The sequence below is a fragment of the Xenopus tropicalis genome, chromosome 1, assembly GCF_000004195.4.
Source record: "Xenopus tropicalis strain Nigerian chromosome 1, UCB_Xtro_10.0, whole genome shotgun sequence".
Lineage (NCBI taxonomy): Eukaryota > Metazoa > Chordata > Amphibia > Anura > Pipidae > Xenopus > Xenopus tropicalis.
This window is the reverse complement of record NC_030677.2, coordinates 70,758,428-70,784,223: the sequence shown is the minus strand read 5'-3', so window position 1 is coordinate 70,784,223 and position 25,796 is coordinate 70,758,428. Positions and strand designations below refer to the sequence as shown.

Sequence of the window (25,796 nt, the reverse complement as noted above, 5' to 3'; positions counted from 1 at the left end):
GACCTTCCCAGAGACACCCATTAACAGGATGGCTCACTATGGTAAGCTCTGTTATAAAACAGACTAAAGCTCTACACAAAATATTTTCATGTTCTCACTAAAGTATGGATATAATTAACATTTTTTAACTTATGTTATATAGACTAATTCTACAAAATTACCTGTTGAAGCTCTTGTAGTCAGGAATCTCTGCCTTTTGACCAGGCACAGGCAATTTGGGATACAGGGCCTCAAGGAGTTCTGGTTCACTGCCTATGGCTTCTAGCCATGGAGACATATAATACTTAGGAACAGCGGTTTCATTGAACTTCTCTGGGGGTATTTCTTTGAGCGGGCCTGTGTATCCTGCCATTGCAAAGAAAAGTTCAGCTTTAAAGATAGGTCTTTAAGTCATTTAAAGAAAGTAATGTTTGTATTCCTTGTAGATTGTAAGCTCTTTTGGGCAGGGCTCTCTTCACCTCTTGTATCGGTCATTAATTGCTTTATATGTTACTCTGTATGTCCAATGTTTGAAACCCACTTATTGTACAGCGCTGCGGAATATGTTGGCGCTTTATAAATAAATGTTAATAATAATATTTGTGTGTATGTTTATATGTGTATGTGTGTTACATGGTTTTTTGCAAAATATGGAGAAGTATAAAACTGTACATGTGAAGACATTTTCTCTGGCATGTTTAAATTCATGACTAGCTCATCAGCTATATATTGCATAGTAATGCAGATTGGGGGTTTAGAAAGAGAGGAGTGCAAAGCACAGTAATGATCTTTTAGAAAAAAGTACTGTCAAAAAGTCAGGACTCCGGAATTAACTTAACTCCCTTAACTCCCACAAGGCTGGTACTAGGTTTCTGTGAGTGCTGCTGTCCTCTCTAGGAGAAACCCAAACATCAAAAGGACATCCCCTGCTGACAGCCACTTTCAGACATGGAAATGGGAAATGCTTTGTCCAGGGATGCCCACCTACTAGCCGTCATATATGCAAGGGCTATGTGTTTTCATTTTAAGTGAATGGGAAGTGGCTCTGAGTGGGGGCAGTGATCACCAAAATTCACGTTCAGAAATGTCTGTGTACCATATGTCTTAAAACAATAATGGAAATCTGAGTACAGGACATGTGCCTGACTCAAAACAAAAAAGATTGCATTATTGTGGGGACAATAATATTAGTATTGATGTTGGTATATATGGTTTATGTATGTGAGTGTATAGATAGGTCAGTATAGGTTTGTGGGTGCTGGGTTTACGTGGAAGGGTTGAACTTGATGGACTCTGGTCTTTTTTCTTCCCTATGTAACTATGTAATGATATCATGCCCTCACACCTGTTGTGAGAAGTATCATATCTGCATCTAGTTCTAGAGTAAAATTATCATTCAGAATCATGGTTTAAAGTTTTAAATATGTAGTGCAGTTCAGAAAGCTTTCTAGATTCCAGGGCCGGAACTAGGGGTAGGCAGAAGAGGCAGCTGCCTAGGGCGCAACAATTGGGGGGCGCCAGGCAGGAGCATCACCTGTCTACCCCTAGTCCGTGCTACTTTGTCATTGCCCCCACCGCTTGTCATTAGCGGTGGAGGCAATGACCGATCGGATCGCACCGCATCCCCTCGTGTGTGCTTTGGTGCGCATGTGCCTTTGGGGGGGTGTCGAACACCAAAGCACACGCGTGTGGGGGGGGGTGCAGGGGGGAGGTGGCCGACCGGGTTGCCTAGGGCGCTCGGTCAGCTTGGCCCGCCCCTGATAGATTCTGAGAAATTTTTTTGTGCTCTGGTGGCTTAGCTTTGTGTTTATTGCCCAAAGAGAGCCACCAATGGAACACAACTCTGAAACCTCCCCTGTAGCCTAAAACAAATCATCTCAGTGGTAGGATTCAAGTACATCTGATTAATTTGTTTTCCTCAGGAAGCTGCTGTTGCATATGCCAGTCAAAAGAAAGTTCTCATTTATTGTATTTGTTTTATTTACCGGGAACCTGCAAAATGCAGCATAAGTGTGAAACAGAATTTGTCTGCCAGAATATGCAAATGTCTGCCCTCTAGTTGTTGCTAAACTACAAATCCCAGAATTCATCACATTTTCATTATTTGAAACTGTGCATTAAAAAATGAAATGCTTGGGCCTGCCAGCTAACAATCATTAATGTGACCTATTGTACATAGGTCAGTTTCACCACTGCAGTGCTCAGCTAAAGGAAAAGTCCTCAACATTTGGGTGGAGTAAATTTGTTATGGAAGGTTTATGTCCCCTTTATGTGACTGGAAATAGATTTGTAGTCAGCATGACCAAATGGATTTTATAGATAACATTTATTATGTGGCCTTGTAATTTGTTCTCAGAGAACATTTAGCATGACATAATTCAATATGTATGAGCAGAACTATGTATGTGCTTGCCTCCTACAACTCTAAAAATTGTTGAAAAACTGTCTAGCAGCTAATCTGACAAAAGAATCTATTATCCTGACGCCAATAAGGTGGTGTTACATTTTCCTCTATTAATAACCTGCAATATAGCCATTTCTACTATATCCATCAAAAGGATTTTTAAGACCTTCAGAGCTGCTGGTTCTTTAGAAATGAGTACAGTAATGGTATGCAGATATTTTGTAAGACTTTACCTACTCTTTATTACAAGACTACATTCTAAACAACCAGCATCCCTACAGGTCTGGTTGTGGAGAGGTGGTGGTAGGTTGGACATAATTTAGAATTTATAGAGCTGCTGTTATACCTGAGAATAGGTACAGGACCCATACATTAATACATGAAAAGCCATTGCTAGAGCTTCAATTTGCCTTTATAGAAATCCCTTACATTTCCTTTGAAGAATTTTGTATAAGCACCTGTCTCTTTCTGGTGTGCTGCTGCTCTCCTTACAGTGCGATGGTCGTCATCAGAAGACCAGGATTTTCTACCTAGAGAAACAGTCTGATGACTGCAGGACAACTGAAGCTCCCTGACAAGGGGCACATTTATGTTATAATGCCTAATTTACCTTCACTTGAGCTATGAGTAAATAAATGTCTATCTCCTGGGGGGAGCTGAGTAGAACAGGATGAGTTTAGTTCTATAGTTCTTACCCTAATGAGGCATGTAACATGTAACATGTGTTAGCGACTAGATCACCCATTAGGAGATACTTTAGTTCTTGCCATACTTTGTAACCTGAGACCTGTTTTTACCCATCGTGCTATTTACCTGGTGCAATGTTTTCAGGGTTGGGAGGACTTCGAGGATCTGGTGTGTTAGGAGGTGTCTGTGGAGAGATTTGTTGGTTGGCGTCCAATGTATTTCCTTCTGTGTTTCCTTCTGTGTTTCCATTTTGATTAACTTGATTTTGCTGCTAAAGAGGAAAAGAAAAAAGCTAAACAAAGCATTTTTATGTATATAAAATGAATTTACAAAAGACAAGAAGTTAGAGAACCCACTATCTAAGCAAAATGCATAATGATATGCTGTGTAACACTTTGCTAGAAGGGCCATATCAAATCTCAGTAAGTCTCAATAATTTAGTTATCCCTAGTAAAATACAGGGGGGGGGGGGGGTAAAAGTTTAGCATTTGCTTGAATATAGCAATATTAAAACCAGATTATAATGCAACTTGAATGAACTTACACTGTGTATGGGTCCCTTGGGAAGTGCAGTAAAAATATTCTACTATTCTAGCTACAATATTCTGATTAGAAGGTTGTCTAATAGCATATAGTAAACAGAAGCAACAAGCTAAGCTTCTTCTTTATCTTGTAAAACAGATGATGCTAAACATTGTTTCTGTGGTTATGTATATGTTTATTAAAGGGGTAGTTCACATTTAAGTTAACTTTTAGTGTAATGCAGACAATGATATTATGAAACAATCTGAAATTGGTCTTAATTATTATTGTTTTTTATTATTATTGTTATTTTTTGTGGTTGTTTGCTTTTTATTCTTTCAGCTCTTCCGTTTGGAACTCAAACAGCTATCTTGATAATGGTATATTGGACAGTAGCTTCAAGATAGCTTCAACAGTTATCTTGAAGCTAGTGTCCAATATACCATTGCAACCAGTGGCTTAAATGAGAGACAGGAATATGAATAGAAGAAAACTGAATTAAAAAGATAAGTAATAAAAAGTAGCATTAACAATAAAACTAGCATTACAGAGCAATATATCTTTGAATGCCAGGGTCAGTGACCCCCGTTTGAGAGTTGAAAAGAGGTAGAAGAATAATGCAAATAATTCAGAAACACATGAGGACCAATCGAAAAGGTTCTAAGAATAGGTCATTCTATAACATTACTAAATGTTAAACCTGAACAATGCAGCTTTTTCCCCTTCAGACTGAGTATGGCATTGCAATGTATACAGAGGTCTTACGAATAACTTATTCTTTAAAAAATCCTTTACTGTAAGGAGCACACACCTCTAAACCAATGAAAGAAACACAGGGGAAATTATCTGTCGACATAACTTAAATCTTCCATTCTGCTTATTTGTTTACAACTTATTTATTGTATTTAGTGAAATTCAAACAACGTGAGGTGCAGCAAGATCAAAAAAGGAAATAGCAGAGAAGAGGTCAAAAACAATTTGCTGCATTTTTTTCTATGTGCATAGCATCAGTTTTATTGAGTTCAAAATTACACTTCATAGCCAAAATAAGGGATAACTAGACTTAATCATGGCAGAAACCTTATTTTCTCTCATGTGAATCCGAGTTCAGAAAAACATCTTGTTGGCTGCAGTTGCTACAGCCTAATGTTCCCTGCTACAGCATTTCTGTTGTCTGCAAGTATCTTCCTAAATTACAGATTTCAAGCTGTTATGAATTGTATGTAGAGTTTTATACCCCAAATGAATATTATCTGCAGTGATCTCCATAATTGCATCATATTCAGCAGCACTTCACAAGTATTATACCTGCTCAATGGAGCTTACAAGCTAGGGTCCCTTTCACATGCACACACACTGTGGGCAATATTATCTGGAGTCAATTAACCTGCCTTTATGTTTTTGAGAGTGAGAAGAAACTAGGGAATACCCATAGACACATGGAGAATATTGAACTGCTTGATGATGGCAGTCTATGATCCGTGCAAAGCATAGCAGCAATGTAAACCACTGCACTGCCATCCAGTAAATTTTAAATGTAAGTTTGACTTTTCCTGTGAATTGGAAGGATAATGGACCAACACTGCTTAACTGTTAATTCTACTTGTAAAGTAAATGGTTCAAAACATATTTTAAAAAAGCAACATGAACATTGAACTTTACTGCTCCTTTCAGTTAGTGTGGTACATATTCATAAACTTCTTTTGGGTAACAGCTAAGTAACATGGTGCAGGGGTAATAAAGAATTGTATAATCAATCAAAATTCAGCAAACTATTTTCCCCCCATATTTTAACTAAAATGTTTATCAATGGTGTGCACTCCAGATCAGCTTGTATTGACTCTTTCTGACATTCTTTCTTTTGCACACACACAGCAGAACACTACTGGGTTTGCAGCACGAACACAGATTCCAATGAAATAATAATTATTCTTCCTTCGGCCAGTCCAGCTGAGTCAGCTGATTCAATTCAGCACAAAATGACCTCTCAGCGGTGCTATGAGTCAAGTTGTCTGAATTTCGCAATGTTCTCAAGGCTTTATTATCGTACAAAGAGTCCTGTTAGCTCCCAAGCAAAACATTCAACTTTCTACAGACACCTGTGGAGGCCTGAATTAAAAGAAAACATTAGCAAAAGAAATTACAGTTCATCTGTGGTTTATTAGCCAAATTTAAAATGCAGTTTACCTACATCAGTCTAGCCAGAAATGTTTCAGAATATTGTTTTAATTCTTAAGTATTTAATATCTGTGTTGATGTTGTTGAGGGATTGAGCTTTTTTCAAGGATTAGACAGGGCAATGGGGCCATTTATCAAAGGCTGACAAATATTTAAGCAAAAGAGCTCTCTATTTTTACTAGAACAAAAAAACCCCCAAAACTTGTAACTTAAGATAGACAAGGTATGACTGGAAGATAGCAAATACAGGCCTGTACTTACCCCTAGGTCTATGTCTGGCATAATGAAAGTGATTTCATATATGGAATATACCTAATGATGTGATCTAGTGATCACTACCTGTGGCATAGTGATTTAAAAACCATAGAAAGAAGGTATGTCTCTCCCAGAATACTCTATGAGCCACAATATATTATGAGAATATCAGCGGCTATGTTTTTTGGGGCTGTGGGAGACATTGTAGGTGCTTATGACTAAGTCACCACCTGGGAAAAAGGGGAGTGGCTGTAAGTGAGCTCTCCGCCCAGGAAGTAGTAAGCAGGAAGTCAAGACTTGCTGATGCAGCTGGCAAAAGCTTAGGGTTAAACTTGTAAATAAAGGTTTATATTGTTCTGGTTTAAACTAAGTTAGTGGCTTAGGCACTGTCAACAGCATTTGTACAGTCTGCTGACAAACCAATCTTTTTTGATGTTGGAAGAATTAACTTTAATTGTTTATGTTGTCTGAAGTGAAACTCTGTCCTATGCGGTGGAAAACCCCATTGTGAATAAAACACAGGTGTATATCTGCATAAAACTACCTTGGGTGTCACTATTTCCTCCTTGCACCCTTATATAAGGTTGCTACCCACCTGGTTTTTACAGCCCAGCTGTGGGAAGGATTGTCTAGGCAAAAACTGCTCAAGTAAATGACGTGACGACGAGCAAATCACTGAATGATATGTCTTGGCCCAACCCCCTGACTTCACAGCCCACCTCTAATGTTACTGGCCTGCCCCTGAAATGTCATTGCTCCACCCTATGCCCGAACTTTGCACTGTCCAAATATACCCCCCATCTAAGGGCATAGATACTGTACATTCTGTTATTGCTCTGTGTTGGCAGAAACCAAAGATACAATAACATACAGCTTTTTCTTAGTCTGGGCTCTTTGTGTTGGGGAAAAGTTTAGTTTTTTTAGCAATTTACTATCACAGGCAACAAATTTCTGCTTGAAAATAACTGAAAGAAGTATGTTATTTGTGAACAACTTTTACATAGGCAGCCATTATAGGAACATGTCTCCCAGTGACAAAATGTTCACAACGGCTGACTTTTTAAACAAATATGAATAAAATGGCCTCAAAATGCATAAGAAACCTTAAAGAGAAACCCTTTAAATGATTAAGTACATGTCAGCACAGCTGAGACTAAGGGAAAAATAAAAAAAAAATATTTATATATCCCTATTTGTCCTAAGAAAGGACAAATAATCACACCTGCAAAAAAAATGCCATAAGATTGAAATATTAGTTAATAAGCCCATAGGCTTATTAACTAATTAGATAGTAATGTACAGTTTCAACTATAGACATTTACACATGCACGTTTAAAGTACTTTATGTAATACCTATTGAAACCAAATATTGCAACACAAAGGTATTTTGCCAGCAATGTATCACCACGTGCCTTTTAAAGCTCTTTACAGTGTTTTGGATGAGGTAATGTCATGTGCTCCTGTTCTGTAAAGCGCCTGATTCACAGTGACTCACGTATGGGCCGGAAGTCAGTAATAACACATGCATGCCATATAGTTCTGATGAATCAGGAAGCTGACAAGGAGTAATTATGTTACTTAGTAACCAATGAGGCCTTTTCATGTACTAACTCAGCAGGTATTTGTTGAGCTGCTAATGTTTCTGTTCCCTCTTATTATTCAATGTCTGAAGTAATATATTTCCAAGTGCTGGATCCATTAGTGTTAGTATTATAGCAATCACAAAGATGAATTTGGAGGAACTATGAGTAACCAGAATATTAATTAAATAATACATATTGGAATGCTTATGAAGTTAAAATAGAAACGCAAATCTTACTGTCAGTGTTTATATTTCATATGAATATTTCATGCAGCCTTTCATTGTATTGTCACTTTATAAATGCTTGTGAATAATAGTCATTTTTTAGCTGCTTCATTAAAAGTTTATTATTTTTTTCTGATGCAGCGATGGCAAATGTATTTTCATATTCTTCACAGTATGAGTAGCGCATTTACTCATGAAGGTGCTTAGCTATACTTTTCTGGATACCCATAGTAACCAATCATCAGTTATTTTTTATTGTTCTACTTCGAGTAAATGAAACAAAATATTGAATTTGTTGCCATGGGTATCTGCTGTTGAGTAACTTTGTTAGCATCCCTTCATTTATGTTTACTCTGCTTTTAATTTGGTGTGCAATTTTGTTCTATTCATGTTGGACTAAACTGGTCAGGTTAGAGTCAAATCTTGCACCTTGGCAGGTGTTTAAAAGACCCATGTGTTGGGAAGCCAGTCATTACTTATGGAAAATAATTTTTTACATGTGCAGATGCAGATATATTCCTTGAGGGTTTTACCAATCATTCTGAATGGAAATAGGTTCCAATCAATACAGTATGTAAGAAATATCCTAGTTTTTTTCTTATACATGGGCTTTTTTCTTCAATTAAAAACACACACTAATCACAAAAAAGCACATATATTGCATTTATATGTGTTTTTTTGTAAAGCATGTTGTCTTTTGAATGTGTGTAAGGCTCAAGAAAATGCAGCATGTTGTGCCTATAAAAATGCTATAAAATGATAATGCAGTAAAACACAACTCATAAGTACAACCATGAGTACAACCAGAATATATGGAAACAATTAGCTGATTTGTTTAGGTGCATTCTGACCCGTGTCTCAAATGCATAAAAAAACACGTGCAAGGTGTGTAAGTGCTAAAGGTAGATTTCAAACTAGTCGTAACTAGCCAAAATAGCTCTCTTTTATATTCATTAAAGTTCACAAATAGATACAAGTTGCAATGTTTTGCCCACAATTCAATGCTTTTTTCAGAATTCCCATGTAATTCTGGGCGCCGCGCCAAGAAAAGCTTTTCTCAATGGCATCACTTCTGGCACAATTATTGGTGGCATCATCAATTACATTAGCTTGGGATTCACTTGATGCAAGTAGTTACATGTGTACCATGTCAATTTTGGAGGCAGGTTTTAAATCCAGGTCTGCCGTGCCCTGTATTTTGCACCTTGCTATTGCATCCAGTTTATCAGAACAAGCTGCACTGTGACTCAGGGCAAGGTCTAAAGTGTGTATATGTGTACCTTTGTTATAGGAGAACAAAAGCTTAACAAAGAAGTAATCTAGAAATGCTGCACATTAGTTTTTGAGGTTCTATAACAGCCCAAGGCAACGTAAGCCCTTTAGCAGGGAAGATCTGTGTCTTAGAAGTTACCCTCCATAGTTCCCCATTTTTTTTATGTTGAGACCATTAATATACTGTATTTATAGACTATTAGAGTCACAATACAAGGCTGATCAGTAATACATTCAAATTCTCATTACATGGTAGTATATAAACCAGTGAATCAGATTAAGAAAGTAAAAATCAGCCCTGTAGAATCAACTTTTGTGACATGTGAGCCTTAAATTCTGCTTAATGATTGCCAGTGACAACTAAACTTAGCTTCTTAACAGTTGCTCAGATTATAGAGATGATAAAACTTTAGAATGGGGCAGTAATTTAGTATATAAATTACAGCATTTCTACCTATATTTGTTTTAGGGTCTAGTTTTCTTCATCGCATTTTAGCATTTATGCACTTTAGTGCATGTTATAGTTTTAAACTTTTATGTAAAAAACATAACAAGAATGACAAAAAAAGATAACTATATAGGAATAATACAGGCAATCTTCCTTGAGTCAGTGGTCCCTCTTTCAGGCTGATAAAATTTCTTTCCTATAACCTGATTGCTAACAAAGTAAAATCTTTGTTTTCAAACTTGGTTAATAGCAACATATCCTATACTCAGCAAGTTTGCTAATGTATCAGTTCCTGTGTTAGTAGTGGATTACTCCTGTTGGTTTAGGTGGACTTGTTTACTAACAATTTAACCAAGTCAAATCTAATGCAGGCTGTGCTATGCACCACCCTTTCTTGCATAACAAACATCCCCTTTATGGTGGGAGCAACTTCCAGATCCTCACGGCACGGCTCTTATTGCAGTTACAAGAGTCAACACGAGCATTGGCATAGCTAAATATACCCCTTTCTTTATATAAAGTAAGATGGCTTGCATTCTAAAGTTTCTAGCTCAAACCCAGAGGGTTAGAGGTCATGGAATTACTTCTAGTTATTTAGCGGATTCACTTACAGTACATGAATTCCATGGGAGTCAGAATGGCTCTAACTGTAAATAGAAAAAATCCATAGAACCTGTCGCTATTTTTGAGTTCTCAGAGGTCTAGAAGGAAACCACTAGCTAAATGTCAGGCCCCCTTTGCGAAGCAAAAGAACCCCAACAATTACTGAAGTTCATTGAGGCCCTTTTGGGGTGTCTTTGTATGGCAGCACTTGCAGGAATCTACTTCACTTTTGGAAACCAAACAAGAACTTTGAGAGACAAATAAAGGGTGAGGCAAAGGCGTAGTGTAAGTCTAGGCAAAAAGTCATGCCAGGCAGCAATCTGCAGCATATTCAATGTCCAAGAAGAAGGTCAGGGCAGGCTGTAATCAGTAAAATCCATAAACAGGCAGAAAGTCAAATCGGAAAAGCAGGACAACACTTGAGAATAGTATTGCTCAAACAAAGCCTAGTTTGGGCACGGGACAGTGCTTGAGCATTCATTTAAATGCAATAACACAGAAATAACAGAACGCTTCCCCTGAGCGTGATGTAACTGAAGTTTTGAGGCATGCACAGCAGTGCACCTGAGAGCTTGATCATTTCCTGGGGCTTAGGAGGTGCACAAAAACTCAAAAACATTTTCATAAACTGACACATCAGTAAAAGCAGTAAATGTTATGATAAATGTGGCAGTTTTACAGACAGTAATGTGTTAATGTGCTAACTTTCAAACTGCTTAAAATGTATTGGCTCTTTTTTTTTTTCAAATATTGTCCATAAGTTCGCTGATTAGACATTTTCTTTTGGCCAGTGCCAAACAAAAAATAGTCATTATTTGATCAGATGCAATTATCTTATAGTATTTTTGGGCAAGGGCCCACAGATGGAGCAACATTTGCCAAGGTCAGGTACATTTTAAAATAAAGGTATGTTGCATGAGTATTTTAGCAGAAAGGCAGATATCTGATAATGCATATGTTCCTTTTTAGCAGGCTATAGAAAGGCAGTTTAACTTGCCCTTGTCATCTCTTGTGGTTACTTGCTTTAATAGATAAGCATCCTGACAAGGAAAGGAGAAATGTAAAATAAAGCTGCTGCTCCCAGCATGACGAATAGAGAATATAGTTCATATTCTGTCAGGATATGAAACCTTACAATAGATTAGTAATATGTTTATGCTTTAGAGCACTTGTGATTTTACATAGATCTGCAAAATAAATAAAAAAAATAAATACACTCCTATTCTTTAGGAGTTGGAGCTGTAGGCCACTGGCAAGATATTGTCCCACAAGGTATTTGTTAGGCTCCCAGGCTGACTAAGGGCTTTCCAGGTTTCGCTGTATGACACAATGATTTTTATCTGTCCCCCGAAAATATAGTATATTGGATAATTGCTCGACATGGAAAATACAGTATAGCACTGTATTAAAGACTACAAGTAGGGTAATAGTGACTATGCAGTCTATGGGGCAATGAGAAGACCCAGGTTCCAAACCCTTTTCAATAACTCACTAGACATTACTGTAAATTACTTTTATTGATTTTTCTTATCTTTATTTTAAAAAAGGTTCCTAGTTTAAAAACCAATTAGCAGGGTGCAAAGTGCAAAAAAAAGGGTGCAAGCCAGCCCATAGTTAGCACTCACAAGCTGAGGTTCTTGTGCACCCTAATGGACTGCCTTGTATCTGCCAGCACTATGCTCTGCACCTGATGCCAGGGTTTAAACTGCCAAGTGCAGAGCGTAGCAAGAACTGCTTCTTAAATAAGCATCAGAGGGCCCAATTTTGCACCCATCAGTACCCTTGCATGATTACTTCTAATGTTATCCTAAACAAGGGGCAGTTTATCTTGGATTAAGGTTTTTGAACAATGTAGTGGTATTAAGCCATAACAATCTAGCATCAGGATTCATCTGCTTTCTTGTTCCTGGGGTCAGTGACCCTGACAACCACACAATATTTAAATTTTAGTCTGGAGGACCTAACACTTTAAAGGCTAATGGGAAAATGTACTAAAACAGAAAACAAAATTATAAACAAGAAAAAGAATATCCATTTTGCAATGTAATACTATTCATTACAATGCAACACTGTAAGGCCTTTTTTTAAAGGTACTATATTTTTTGCCAGTGAGGTTTTACAGAAAAAAATGTTTATATTTCCAGAAAAATTTAAAACCTGATCAAGGCCTTACCATGCTTCCAAAGTTGTCTTCCCCTTATTGCTAAGGGAGTGAAGGCCTGAGGTGTGGTATCAAGCAGGTAGATAATTAGTGTTTTAATAATTTAATATAGCTAAATTTAATAAGAGTGAATTTCACTTTTAATGGGTGTTTCAGGGTTATTACCTCCTTTTAAAGAATTGCCTTTTGCATTAAAATGGCATCACCTTTCTCATTTGGAACATATGACACAATTCTTCATCTGCACAATCCTCACATAAGGTTATACTCACAGCTGCCTGTGGCTTCATTGCATATGGAAAGTTTTCATATGTATACTTGTCTGATCTTCTCTGACGCATCTTAAAAAGTCTTGCTCCACGGTTATTGACGTGGGATAACTCCTCAAGCATAATGTCTCGTGGGACGCTGATCTTTTTCCCAAAGTCCAATCCATCTGACTCTGTAATGCAACATGAATAGAAGTAAATTCTATTAGCCCCCCTGAAAATATTGTCAAAATGATCTGTTTCGTTTTCACACTGGGTCCACTCTTGCCCCTCCTCATAGTTTTTTTTTGCACTTTACACCCTACTCACAGGGTTGTGCAAGCTGTGGAGGTGCAAGATGTACTACACACCTGCCACTGGCTGGGCAGTAAGTACAGGGCTGCCTCTTCCACTTTCTTGTGGTCCTTGAAGTAAATGCCCATGCCCTGCCTATGTGATGCCTATTTTGTGGTGCTGCTCCATTTACTAAATGGCAAATTCTGTTATGCCATAATAGACAGGCACAATGTTTTTTCAGCACAATGTTTGGTTTTGTGCACATTTCTAAATGAGACCCTCCACATTTACTTTAAACTTCTGAAAATTAGCCAAAAGTTCCATAATTTAATGTATGAAAGGCTCAGCCATAGAGTGCAGATATTCAGCCCATTCTTTTTGTATCCGGCTAGAAAGAGGTTTCATGGCTTTCTCTGGGGCCCTTACAGAGAAAGCACAACTGCATTATAGCCAGCTACAATAAGATACTAATCTGCCAATGTGATATAAACCTAATCTAGCAACAATAAACAGTCATATTGTTTACAGTTTGGCGTCAATCTATGCAATTGTTTGGTCCATTTGGGAACAAGCACACATTGCATGCCAACAGCTGAGCAATACATCTTTGGAACAATGTGAAAAGTAAAATATATTCTTTCTTTCCCTATACTTCTTTTGTATTTCGAAAATAAAACTGCATTCCGAACCATAATGATGGAACTGGGAACATGATTCTGTTTCCTGTACACTTGATACCCTAGGCTCCATTCCCATCTTGTCTCATATGCTGCAATGTAAAGCAGCTATTTTTAATTGCTCAATCATTTCAACTTATATTAAATGGTTTTCCAGGCAGATTATTAATCCTTTATAAAACATTGTGATTGCTTTATTGTTTTGACCAACAACCTAAGATGCAATATGTCTTTAAATGTACTTTTCATGATGGTGATTCCTACAGTATTTTATTCCATATTTGCTAGAGTTTAGGTAACTATGAAAATCATTGTCACTGCAGTAGTTCTCTCTTTAAGACCAAAGACACTTTAGCTTTACTGGCATTTGGAGGAATTACTGTATTTGGGTTGTATATAAGTGGGCTTGGAAAAACAGGAATGTGAATCAAATTAATCTCTGATAGACTAATAGCAACTAATCACTACAGTACACAACAGCCTAACGAGACTGACAGACATGTTATACTGGATCTTACAGATCAGTGGATATTAGTGGGACCAGGTGGACCAAAAGGTGGGTTTGGAATGAGTGGTGGTATGTGATGGCAAGCAGGTACACAGGAAAGCCACGTAGTATTCCCTTAGGTGGCAGTACTACTTGGTCTGGCTCTGGCAGAAGGCAAGTGGTTCAGAGTGGTTTGTCACCTTTAGAGCATTTTGATGACTTCTTGGTTGTCTGAAGGTGCAGCAAGTTATTTGTATAAAGCACTTAACTCTATAATAACTAAGAAATTTTAAGGGCCTTAAGAAAAACTACACTATGTACACTAAAACAACTTCTTCAGATTTTTGCAGTTTATATTACTTATATCATTCTTTTAAACAAAAACTTTTATTTCCAAAACATTGTGGTTTATTTGGACAGATATAAAACCTGAAGGTTTGCAGGTTCTGATTTTTAACTTGATTTTTTGTGTTTAGATTGGATGTTTCTATGCAGGGCTATGAGACCCACCCCCAGAAATCACACCCCTGGTTCTGCAAGATGATCTGAGCAGCCAGGTGTGGAAGCCAGGTAGGTAAGGAAAACATTCCACAGCAGCAAAATCCCAACACTTCTCCAACGCCTCACTGAAATCATCTTCTGCAGTGTCTGGGTGTGTTCTTGCCTTGCACGTATTTCCCTATATTCTGGTTACCTGATTTCCCCCCCTGTTCTGGTTTTAAGTGCTGTCTGCCTTCAGACTTGTTACTGCCTACTGCCTGCCTTGACCACTGGCCAGTTATATTCACTTCCCTTCCTGCTTACACCATATGCAGTATGTGCTGTTGGCTTTAATTATTTTCCATATTAAAAGTGTTCTGCAATCAATATATTTATTGTCTCCAGTTTCATCAAGTCACTGATATATATGCTCAAGGTAACACAAAACATAGGCTTCTACCAGCCAGCAGGCTGCCCTGACTTACTTCTAGTTTGAACATTTCTTCTCAGTTCTTACTTTTAACCATTATCAAATGCATATTTGAGGGACATGTGCATTTCTAAAAGAGGGTGCAGTTTGGTTAGTGTAGAAATACAAATAATTAAAAGAGACAATTTCAGGTAGAAAAAAAACAGAAACTTATACATTTGCCAGGGGTGGCTGAGAAGTGATTGTATATATAGGCAACTGAATATGAGGTACTCTTATATACCCTTTCCAAAGCAAGGAGTGCCAGGAGATGGATGCGGCTCCAGAGCCCTGTACTCCTGTACTTAATGTCTTCTGCGGGGCGAAGACAAGCAGGACACAAAAAGAACGGTGAGGTGGGGATAGGTTGGTGGGGCTTATTATACATATTTTGTCATTTTGGAGCACTGACACATAGCATGAAGATGCTATGACTGCAGTCTACCAACAACTAGAATACCAGCAACTCCTTGTTCATTTACTTTCAAATTTAGATTATAAAAATGTATTTAATAACAAACTTAGCACTTAAGTTTACATTTGTAAAAATAGAAATAAAAATGTTTATGAGCAAACAGTGTCAGTCTCTATCAATATTTATTCATGCCTTAGTTTCTTATATAATAGAAATCAAACTGTGGTATAGTTAACCACATTCAGTAATTATCTGATTGGGTGGTGGTGAGACATTATGTAAGAGTTTTGCAATGACACATAGCATAGCAACAGTATACTGAGTAGTGCTCAAGCACAGTGTAATGCATGTCTGTTTTTTTTAGACCAAAATCACAAGTTAGTGGAGGAAACAGCATAGAAACCTTTGCATGATAGCACGCCCAGCATTCTGTGCAGATTATAACATATGGCAATGCCATTTGACTGGATCTGGCTGTAGAAAAGTGCATTTATTTGTACTGGTAAGGAATGAATTCTGTGTGTGCAGATTCATCTACGGGCCCCCACCGACTTGGATGGATTCTGTTCTCAAGCCAGCCTTGGTTACTACTAGCCTAGCCTGAAAGATAGAGCCATCTGTTTGGCTTTAAGCAGTTCTTTGTTGTCTGTGCTTCAAAGAGATATGTCTATGTGCTTACACTGGTAAACTAGTAACACCTATGCTCATACCTTGTTATGTAGTATGCTTTTGTGTCACAAAGTCTATAAAAACCCTATGCTGTCTTTGTTCTGTAGTTCTGACCCTTACCTTTCCTCAAAACCCATGTACATGTCAAATCAACCTTACGTTTCTACCACAAATGACCTTTGGTATCTGAATTTTCCGTAACAGTTGGTGGAGCAATGACGGGAGGCTCAAGTCACAGAGAGCAGGGGTCTAGAAGTGAGGAACTGGGGAATGTAAAAAGGCAGAAAGCGGCTGCTTATAGTAAATTTCCTTGACTCTCTCCTTTCCTCCCCCAGTTCTTCACAGGATGGATGGTCTCTGTCAAGCAGCCTTATTTCCTTGGAGGTCATTTCAGGTATTGTGTTTTGTTTTGTCCTAACCATGTGCGTGTGTGTGGTGGGGTGACTAGAGGGAGAAGTAGTCTCTCACAGAAGGAGTAAAGGACTATCAAATAGTTTAGGCAAGCGGCTGGCCCAATTACAGGGCAGACAGGCTCAACACACACAACATCCAACCAATACCGTAAGTACTAGCTATCCTAAGAAAGTCTAGAACATGAGGGAAGAGGGGACACTGAGTTTGAAGAGGGGCCTAAACTCAATAAGGCAGAGTTGGACTAGACTCTAGTTTGATTAGAGCCTCCCACCCTTCAGGGAAAGAATCTGTTTATCGGAGGTCTGGGACCTTCGATTGCTCACCTAGCAGAGGTTAAAGGGGTTGTTCACCTTTGAGTTTACTTTTAGTATGATGTAGAGAGTATTATTCTGAGGCAATTTGCAACTGGTCTTCATTTTTTATTATTTGTATCTTTTAGTTATTTCACTTTTAGATCTTTCACTTTTAGTTCAGCAGTTCTTCAGTTTTGAGTTTCAGTAGCTATCTGGTTGCTAGGGTCCAAATTACCTTAGCAAACAGGGAATGGTTTGAATGAGAGGCTGGTATATGAATAGAACAGGGCCTGAATAGAAAGTTATAAAAAGTAACAAAAACAATAAAACTAGCCTCACAAAAGCAATAGTTTTTTGCCTGCCAAGGTCAGTGACCCCCATTTGAAGGCTGCAAAGAGTTAGAAGAAGCAAATATTTCAAAAACTATAAAAAAATAAATAATGAAGACCATTTACAAAAAATGTTGCTTAAAACTGGCCGTTCTATAACACACTGTGGGGCACATTTACTAACCCACAAATCCGAATCCGAATTGGAAAAATTCCGATTAGAAAACGAACATTTTGCGACTTTTTCGTATTTTTGCGATTTTTCCGGCGGCTTTACGACTTTTCGGAAATTGACGCGACTTTTTCGTTACCAATACGATTTGCGCGAAAAAACACAAGTTTTTCGTAGCCATTACGACTTGCGTGAAAAAACTAGTTTTTCGTAGCTATTACGATTCGCTCGTATTTTGTTGCGACTTTTTCGTATTGAGCGCTCGTAAGCGGCGGGCGAAACTTTCAGACTTAGCATGATTTTGGAAGCCTCCCATAGGACTCAATGGCACCCTGCAGCTCCAACCTGGCCCAAGAAAAGTCACCATACTGAAGCTTGAATGAATCCGAATGTTTCGTACTCGGCGCGAAAGCTGCGAAAAAGGCGCGACTTTTTAACGCTACGAAAAAATCACAACATTTTGCGCAACTTTCGGAATGGCTACGAAAAAGGCGCGACAATTTTCCGAAAAATCTCAAAATACCGATCATTACGAAAAAAACGCAATCGGACGCATTCGGCCCGTTCGTAAATGTGCCCCTAAAAGTTTACTTAGGTAAACCACCCCTTTAAAGCCATAAGAGATTCCTTCTGACAGTGGGAACACGGGAAGAGGTTAAAAGCAGCCAAATGCATACTTAAAAATAACATTGTAGATGTGCTGAGAGTAACTGACAGAGTAAAACCATTTTCTCTCACTATCTCTTTTCCCTCCCTCCCTCATTCCAACAATCTCTCATATTCTTTCTGAAATTCTGTACTAGTTTAAATGAGGAAATTTTAGCTGTTTAGTTGTTTTCTCTTCTTTTTTAGCATTTTGTGGTAATATGAGGTATACTAGATGTTTTCTCATAGGAAACAACATTATTTCATTTAAAGCATTGTGTGGGAACGCAAGGCAAGTGTATAAAGGGTACATGAATGGGTTAAGTATAGTTGCTGGATTTCTGACATTGTGAATTATGGTTTGTAGTTTTGCAAAGTAACATTTTTTGTTGTTGTGTGTTCTGGGAACTGTGCCAGATTTGCTCATATTGAAAATAATGAGATTATGATAATGATGGCATTTTTAAGTGCAGTATGTGTTACAAATTGCCCAAAGAGTTGAAATAATAGTTTACATAAAACAGCTATATCAGTTATGCTATATAATGTTGAAGGTGCTATGCTGAAACACGATGGTGCCTGTGCCATAGACCACACCCAACTCAGTTATCCCAACTTCCCTGCTTCCATTGTTTGTGTATCAAGGGGTATTCCCTTCCTATTTACATCCCCTACCCCTTGGGTGGATATCTAGGTGGTGGCTAAGGGCGTGGAAGACAGATTGGTGTCTGCCCTCTGTAACAAAACTCTTATTGGCTCTGTCTTCAAGGCTAGAGTAGTAGTAAATAAGGCTAGCTTGAGAAAAGAATCCATTCAAGTCAGGAGGGTCCTGTGGGTAAATCTGCACACACATAATTTATTCCTTATCAGTATTGATTTAAAACTAGAATTGAGGGGATATTTACACAACGGAGGTAACCGAATTTAAAATGATGTACAATTAAATTAACTGGTAAGTTGTAGAGCATATTGCCATTACTTAATAACATATCTGTATTTATTCAAGAAAAGCAGTAATAAAAAAAATTTCAGTGGAAAGGCATACATGTCATTTAGTTTTTCTTAATTCCTGCAGGAAACATTGCACAACTTTGGAAAACTACTGTAAGTGACACCTATGCCTTTCCATAGGCGATTCACTTTATTGCTGGTGGAAAGGCATTTGGGGGAGATTGGTCACCCATGGTAGTCGAATTTAACCGCAGGCAACTAATCTCTTTAAGCTGGCCATACACGCACTGATATAATCATAAGAAACATAGTTTTGTATGATTTTTTTGTGTGGGCTCCAAATTATCAGCCTGATAATTTTTGTACCATGGTGATTAGTTGTTTAGTCAATTGGACAGGTTGAAAAATGTTGTTGGCTAACAATAAAATCTGCACATGTATTGTGTATTGGCCATATCCATTTGGGACCTTCAATGCATTTCCAGCAAGTCCCTTTTGTATAAGTAGTGTCTGCCAACTAGTTCATGTTCAGAACATAATCCAATTTATCCTACAATTTCAATCTGAATGTTAGTTTGAGATCATTGCGTTTTAACGTACGATCAATATGCGAACATTCATCGGAACACTAAAATCTGAAAATGCATGGCCAGCTTAAGACCTCAAAATACCTGTGTTATTATACAGTAGATTCAGCTAATGACTCAACTTATATTGCCGTTTTCAACCTTTTATGCTGGATTTTGGATGGGGTTCTATATATTTTCATTTTCTAGTTAGTCGAAAGTAAACCTTTCTCTTTACCCCATTATTCAGGAATCAATGGCTTATTTGTAGACTGTTCATAAATACTGATGCAAATATTTACTTTAAACCAAAGAATAAGGAAATCCCCTACTACTGTGTTCTTTATTGCTCAGTGCCGAATATTACTGTTCCATAATACAAAAGAGCATATTAATCACTTGCAGACTGTTTTAGTGATACTTCCTTTATATAAGGATTAATTGTTTTACTAACACTCCTTTAAAAGGAAATGTCTGCCAATTTGCCAGTGGCAACCAAAAAATATATATTTGAACAATTAACCACTTGATGTGACAAAAAACACCAAATCTGTGTTTTCTAGAATTTTAGAAACAATGAAACCAAGACCACTAAAGCAGACTGGAATTAACATAAAAGTTGTAACATGGCCTTTCTATTTTCTCCCTATTTACATGCAGGTAGCATTTAGTGAAAGTGTATGGTAACGACCTGGCACTGTGCTTCTGTGTTACAGTGGTCACATTAGGAAACAATAAAGTTATTGTTCTGCTGAGTTCAGGGTCCACTGGGTGGCTTTCTCTGGAATCTTTTGCATTGTTGCATGAGAGTAGTCTTTAGTTCTATAACACTCCTGTGGTATCATCTGAACAGTTTCAGCAAAGAGATTATCATGGATCTGGCTGCTAGCAGGGATGCTTGTCTGCCTCTAGCAAGATGTATAGACACATATACTAATTCTGACACATCCATTTTGACTCATTAGGTGACAATAATAATAGTTATGCTTTAGTAATAATTATATTTGATTATTATAGGCAAAATAGAGAAGAAGCAGAGATATAGGTAACTAAAAGATTGGAACTCAGTCTTCAAAGAGAAGTGTAACACAACAATTATAACTCTCAGCAGTCCATTTATATATCTCTTCATTTATATATCTCTTACATTTATGAAAATACAGACTAAGGGGTATATTTATCATGCTGTGTAAAAAGTGGAATAAAACAGCACCGGTGATGTTGTTTATAGACGCCAATCAGATGCTTTGATTTAATTACTGTATCTAACTGTTGAAATCTAATTGCTGATTGGATGCCCTGGGCAACATCACTGGTAATGCTTTACTCCACTTTTTACACAGCATGATAAATATACCCCTAAGTGTATATGCTTCATAAACATTTAAGCATAAGATTATATGATATATGACCCATTTCCCTGTATATTACCGAATAACAACAGCCATGTAGCCATAAGGACAGTTTGGACAACTTGTAACACTGCATACTACTTTCCCTTTACTAGAAAAATAGTAACTTAAAGAGGTTGTTTAACTTTAAATTAGCTTTTAGTATGATTTAGAGATTGATAATCTACAGACGCTCTTTATTTTTTATTATTTGTTTTTTTTAATTATTTCACTCTATTTAGTTCTTTATGTAGCAACTCTCCAGTTTGGAATTTTAGCAGCTATCTGGTTTCTAGGGTCCATATTACCCTAGCAGCCAGGCATTGATTTGACTAAAACACTGGAATATAAATTAGAGAGGGCCTGAATAGAAAGGTAAGTAATAAAAAGTAACTGTAACAATAAAGTTGTAGTCTCAGAGAGCAATAGAGAACAAATAAATAATGAAGTTGCAAAGTTGCTAGGAATAGGCCATTCTATAACATACTAAAAATTATCTTAAAGGTGAACAACCCCCTTAAGCAAGTAGCTATAGTTGCAGTTAAACAGTGGGCTAATTACATCTTGCCCTATGGTAACCACCACCCTTTGCAGTGTTTAGAATTTGCACCACCAACTAAAAAAACTCAACTATTACCATTGTAACTATATTAACTATATAAAAACATACAGGTTTCACTATTGTTTATATTCTAAATTATGTCAAATTATATAGTCTTATAACAAATATCATGAAACCCTGATCAGTTTGTGCATATTATATGAAATAAATATGTACTTTATTTTTTACCTAAAAAGCTGATATATTGTATGATTTAGAAAAATAATGCTTCTCTGATTTGCAACACTTGGAAACTGAGGTAAACCACATATAGTAAAAGTTAGGGCAGGGTTCCTAGAACAGGAAAAGTAGAGAAATTCATCCCAAGCCTTGCAGACGTCTCCCAATACCAATAGACATAACAGTCTCTGTGACTTGTGGTCTTGGGCCATTAAGGAAATTGTGTAACTGACACTGATTGCAACGTGGGCTACATGTTGATTAAACAAGAAATATTCTTCAGACTTACTCCCACAACAAACATGAATCAAAGGCAAATGAATATAACTAGTTCTTAAACTTTAATTTTAGGTTAATGGGTGGAAAGTCACAGTAACATTTTTCCCTTTTCCTGGCATGTGTAACATTTTATTAGTTTTAAATATATTGGGTGTTTTTTTTAATGGAGGAACCAGGTTTGTTATTGCTTTTTTTAATCATTGTTCACAGAGTGTTTAGGAAACCTTTAATAGTCAAACACATGAAAAGCTAGAACTTAGCTGATTCACAGAAAGGAAACCTTGATTTACTACAGGAAACAAACGGTACCATTGTATTTTTGCGGGCACCTAAGGGTTTTTTTCAGATGTGTCTGATTTTGTAATGTTCTTATTTATTCTGGACCTCATGGAAATTCCTGTCTGTTCTTACTGGGTGTTCTTAGATATTTGGTCTTTGGTATCAGTTTTGGAGCCAAGTATACTTAGGTCTTAGACTAGGGCCACTGGCATTGGCTACATCAATTTTGGCTGCAGGTGCTGGGACTGTGGGCATGGGGACAGTTTCCTGTGCAACAAAGGAATGTCAGTAAGGATCCTGTAGTGGTCCCCAGAACCATGCCACAGTCATGGGAAACACCACAGGGCAAATACAGACACTTTCTCACGCCCTCAGAATAATGGCACATGGGTATTTTAGATTGCAGCGATAAAGAATAAGATTCTTCAACCTCTCAATGGTATTTTGCTATTTTGGTCTGAGCTGATAAACAAATTTTAAGTGAAGTTCTGTATAAATAGGGCAAAGTGAATACAGTGAATATGTACAGTATATATTTCACTTTATAAGAGATAACCTGAAGCAGAGTCTTTTTCCACTCCTGGATGCCAGCCATACTGTTAACCCTAAATACAAAGCTGAATTCAATCCTAGCAGAATATTCATCAGCTGTTAGGCAGCTTCATTCTTTCATAGCAGTTGTTCATCTGAAAATAGATCTCCAATACACAACTACAAAAGGCACAGTACCCATAGGAGGCTCGATGTTTGAACAGATTATTTATACACATCCATATGAAACAATGACTCATTAGGGCTTAATGGTAAAACAAAATTATGTTAGTGCAATGCATCAAACATGAAAAAAAAATATATATACCATTTCCACCATTTCCATGGATTTCCTTTAAAATGGCAGATGCTTGCTCTCTCCTCTCCTTGTTGAGGGCACTTTGTGACAACATTGTTCTCTGATTTGGCTGTTTGTCCCTGAAATATAAAATGAACAAAAGTAGCTAGAAGGATTGTTTGGTTTTATGAAAAAAGGAAGTTGTTTGGGCCTACATGATAGCTTTACAATATAGATTGTAAGCTCTACGGGGCAGGGACCTCCATCCTCTTGTGTCTTTGACTCTTAACTTATTGCAACTGTATTTATCTTGTATCTATCTGTATTTATTGTTGTACTTTGTATTTATCTATTATTATCTTAATAACCCCCTGTTTGTATTAATGTATTCTACTGTACAGCGCTGCGTACATAAGTAGCACTTTATAAATAAAGATATACAATATACATATACATACAATTAGAAGAAAAATTATACATTTATGAATGCTAAAATATAGTACAAGTATGGGATCTGTCATCTATAATGCTTGGAGAGGTTTTCAAATAATTGGATCAATGTACCTTAAATATACTAAAAACATTTAAACATTAAATAACCCCAACAGAATTGTTTGTCCACTAATATGGATTTATGCAGCTTAGTAACCATGAAGTACAAGGTACTATTATGTTATAGAATGGAAAAAGGAAATCATTTACAAAAATTTAAGGAGAACTAAAGCTTAACTGAAGAAATAGGCTAGAAATATATAGAATATAATTGTAACAATATAAGGCTGATTAGTAAATAATGCAGATTTTAAGTGCAAGGCAGCGCTGAAACTAGTGTATTTAGCATCAGAAATTAACAATCAGCAGTATGGTATCACCCTCCATGACAAACCTCATTTTCTGCTTGATAATTTGCTATGACCCAGAGCACACTGAGCATGTGATCGTCACCGACACTTCTAACAGGTTCCAGTATGGTGACCTCCTGTGAAAAATTTTAATACCTGGATCATTACTACTATAGAGATGCTAAACCTTTAGGCTGGTTCAATATGTTCAGTGTATAAAAATGGCATTTCTAGCCACATTTGTTTAGGCTTTAGTTCTCCTTTAAATAATTTGCTTAAAATGGACTCTATAGGAGATGGCCCTCTCATAATTTGGAGTTTTCTGTATAATTGATCCCATTTCTGTAATTCCCCTTTTTCCCAAAACACCCAGGGAGTTTTACATCCCAAACATACTTTCTGGATATCACAGGTGACTTCAGAGCATGTGTGAGTACTACCTAGCCCAACTGTGTGTATGAAACTGAAGGTTTATAGGCAAACCCTGAAGTATATTCGCAAGGCTGCTCTGGCACAAAACTGTTTGTTCAAAGCAGCAGTCTAGACATGCATTAATGATACTTTGGGAGTTTGCTCTAGTAACGCAACCATTCAGACATTGGACTGCTGGTTAATAGCTGTGGGTTACCTGACCAGAGGAAAGTTTTCCCACATCAATGCAAACTCCATTCCACACTTGCAGTTGCAATTGTACTTGAGCCTTACTGTCATTAGGTTTATGGGTTTGTATGACATGCAGGATGTGTATGTTCAAGGAACGTCATCGTACCTGTGATTTTGGTTGTTTAAAAAAAAATCTTTTAAATGATCTTCCAGACCAATTACTTTTTCCTGGGGTGCACAGTGCAGTGCATGTAACCTGTCGGCACGTCAGCACTTTTCTTACTGCCAACAACAGGGCAATCAGACGGGACAGTGTACCATTGCTGCCTGAATCCTAACCCACTCCTTAATTCATGTCTGTATGTAAGTTAGGGGGCAGGAAGGGGAACACCTGTGTGCCTTCCCCTCGTGTCCTTTATTATTGTAGCAATGACAAATGCAGTTAGTGATAAATTCTTCAGGGCAGCCACAGATCCAAATAGAGCGCAGAGGCCTGTGGCGATACTTTGAGAGGCAAAGTCAGTGTGCAAAGTGCAAAAAGCTGGAAAAATGCACAATTGTTTTGCACTTTGCACACTTCATTAGAGGATCATGAATCATAAAAAATTTTTATCTGTATGTCCATGCATAAAGAAATGTCTTTCTAAGCAACTTTGTACTATATATTATTATATTATAATTAATAATAACATTTCCTTTAGTGATTTTAGAGTGATTTTTAGAGTGATTTGTAAATGTAATTGCTATTCAAAGCAATATTTATCACTTTCTATTTTCTGCACTGATGGTTCTGAGACTCTTAAAACAGAACCCAGCTGATTTATAGAAAATGCATTCAAAGCATTGTGGGAATTAGACTGTTGACTGGCTGGCTTCTGCTACTATTCAAGAGCCAGAACCAGTAGAACAGATAGTGTTTCCTCCCCTGTTTTTTTACATTTTACACCTTGCCCTCCATTGATAAACTAGCCCTGGTATTTTTATTTTTATAACAATTTAAGTCATGACAAATGTAAAACTTTCCTTTGTGTTAATTACTGCAATAAGACATTTGCAAGCATAATGGCTGCAGTATATTGGTTTCCCCAGCTTCTTTAAAAGCAGCATAGCCAAAAACAGATATTTTTGCATATACTAACTTTTACAACTTCTGAAACATACATTTAGAGGTTCTATATTATCTCTTTATGAATAAAACACTAGGACTAGCCATAAACTGCAAAGACAAAATGCAGAATGATATAGTGTATGAGCACTGCCCACAGGGGGCAGTCTACTGCAAAATCCTGGCTGGATCACCTTGTAGAAGAGGCCTGCATCTCCATCTCCCCACCATTGTCCACACAACCAGTTGAGGGTGTTAG

At 37.3% G+C, this 25,796-nt stretch overlaps 1 protein-coding gene across 4 annotated transcripts in view; it reads right to left on the bottom strand.

Moving 5' to 3' along the window:
• myoz2 (myozenin 2) overlaps nucleotides 1–25,796 on the bottom strand; it is a 31,108-nt gene that overhangs the window by 3,313 nt on the left and 1,999 nt on the right. Inside the window, exons 2-6 of one of the 4 annotated variants that reach the window (XM_012961309.3) lie at nucleotides 23,874–23,966; nucleotides 23,018–23,127; nucleotides 12,589–12,758; nucleotides 3,197–3,338; nucleotides 162–345 (exon numbers count right to left, since the gene is read on the bottom strand). In XM_012961309.3, the coding sequence (XP_012816763.1) occupies nucleotides 162–345; nucleotides 3,197–3,338; nucleotides 12,589–12,758; nucleotides 23,018–23,127; nucleotides 23,874–23,878 (611 nt within the window). In that variant the 5' untranslated portion in view covers nucleotides 23,879–23,966. 4 annotated transcript variants of the gene reach the window in all.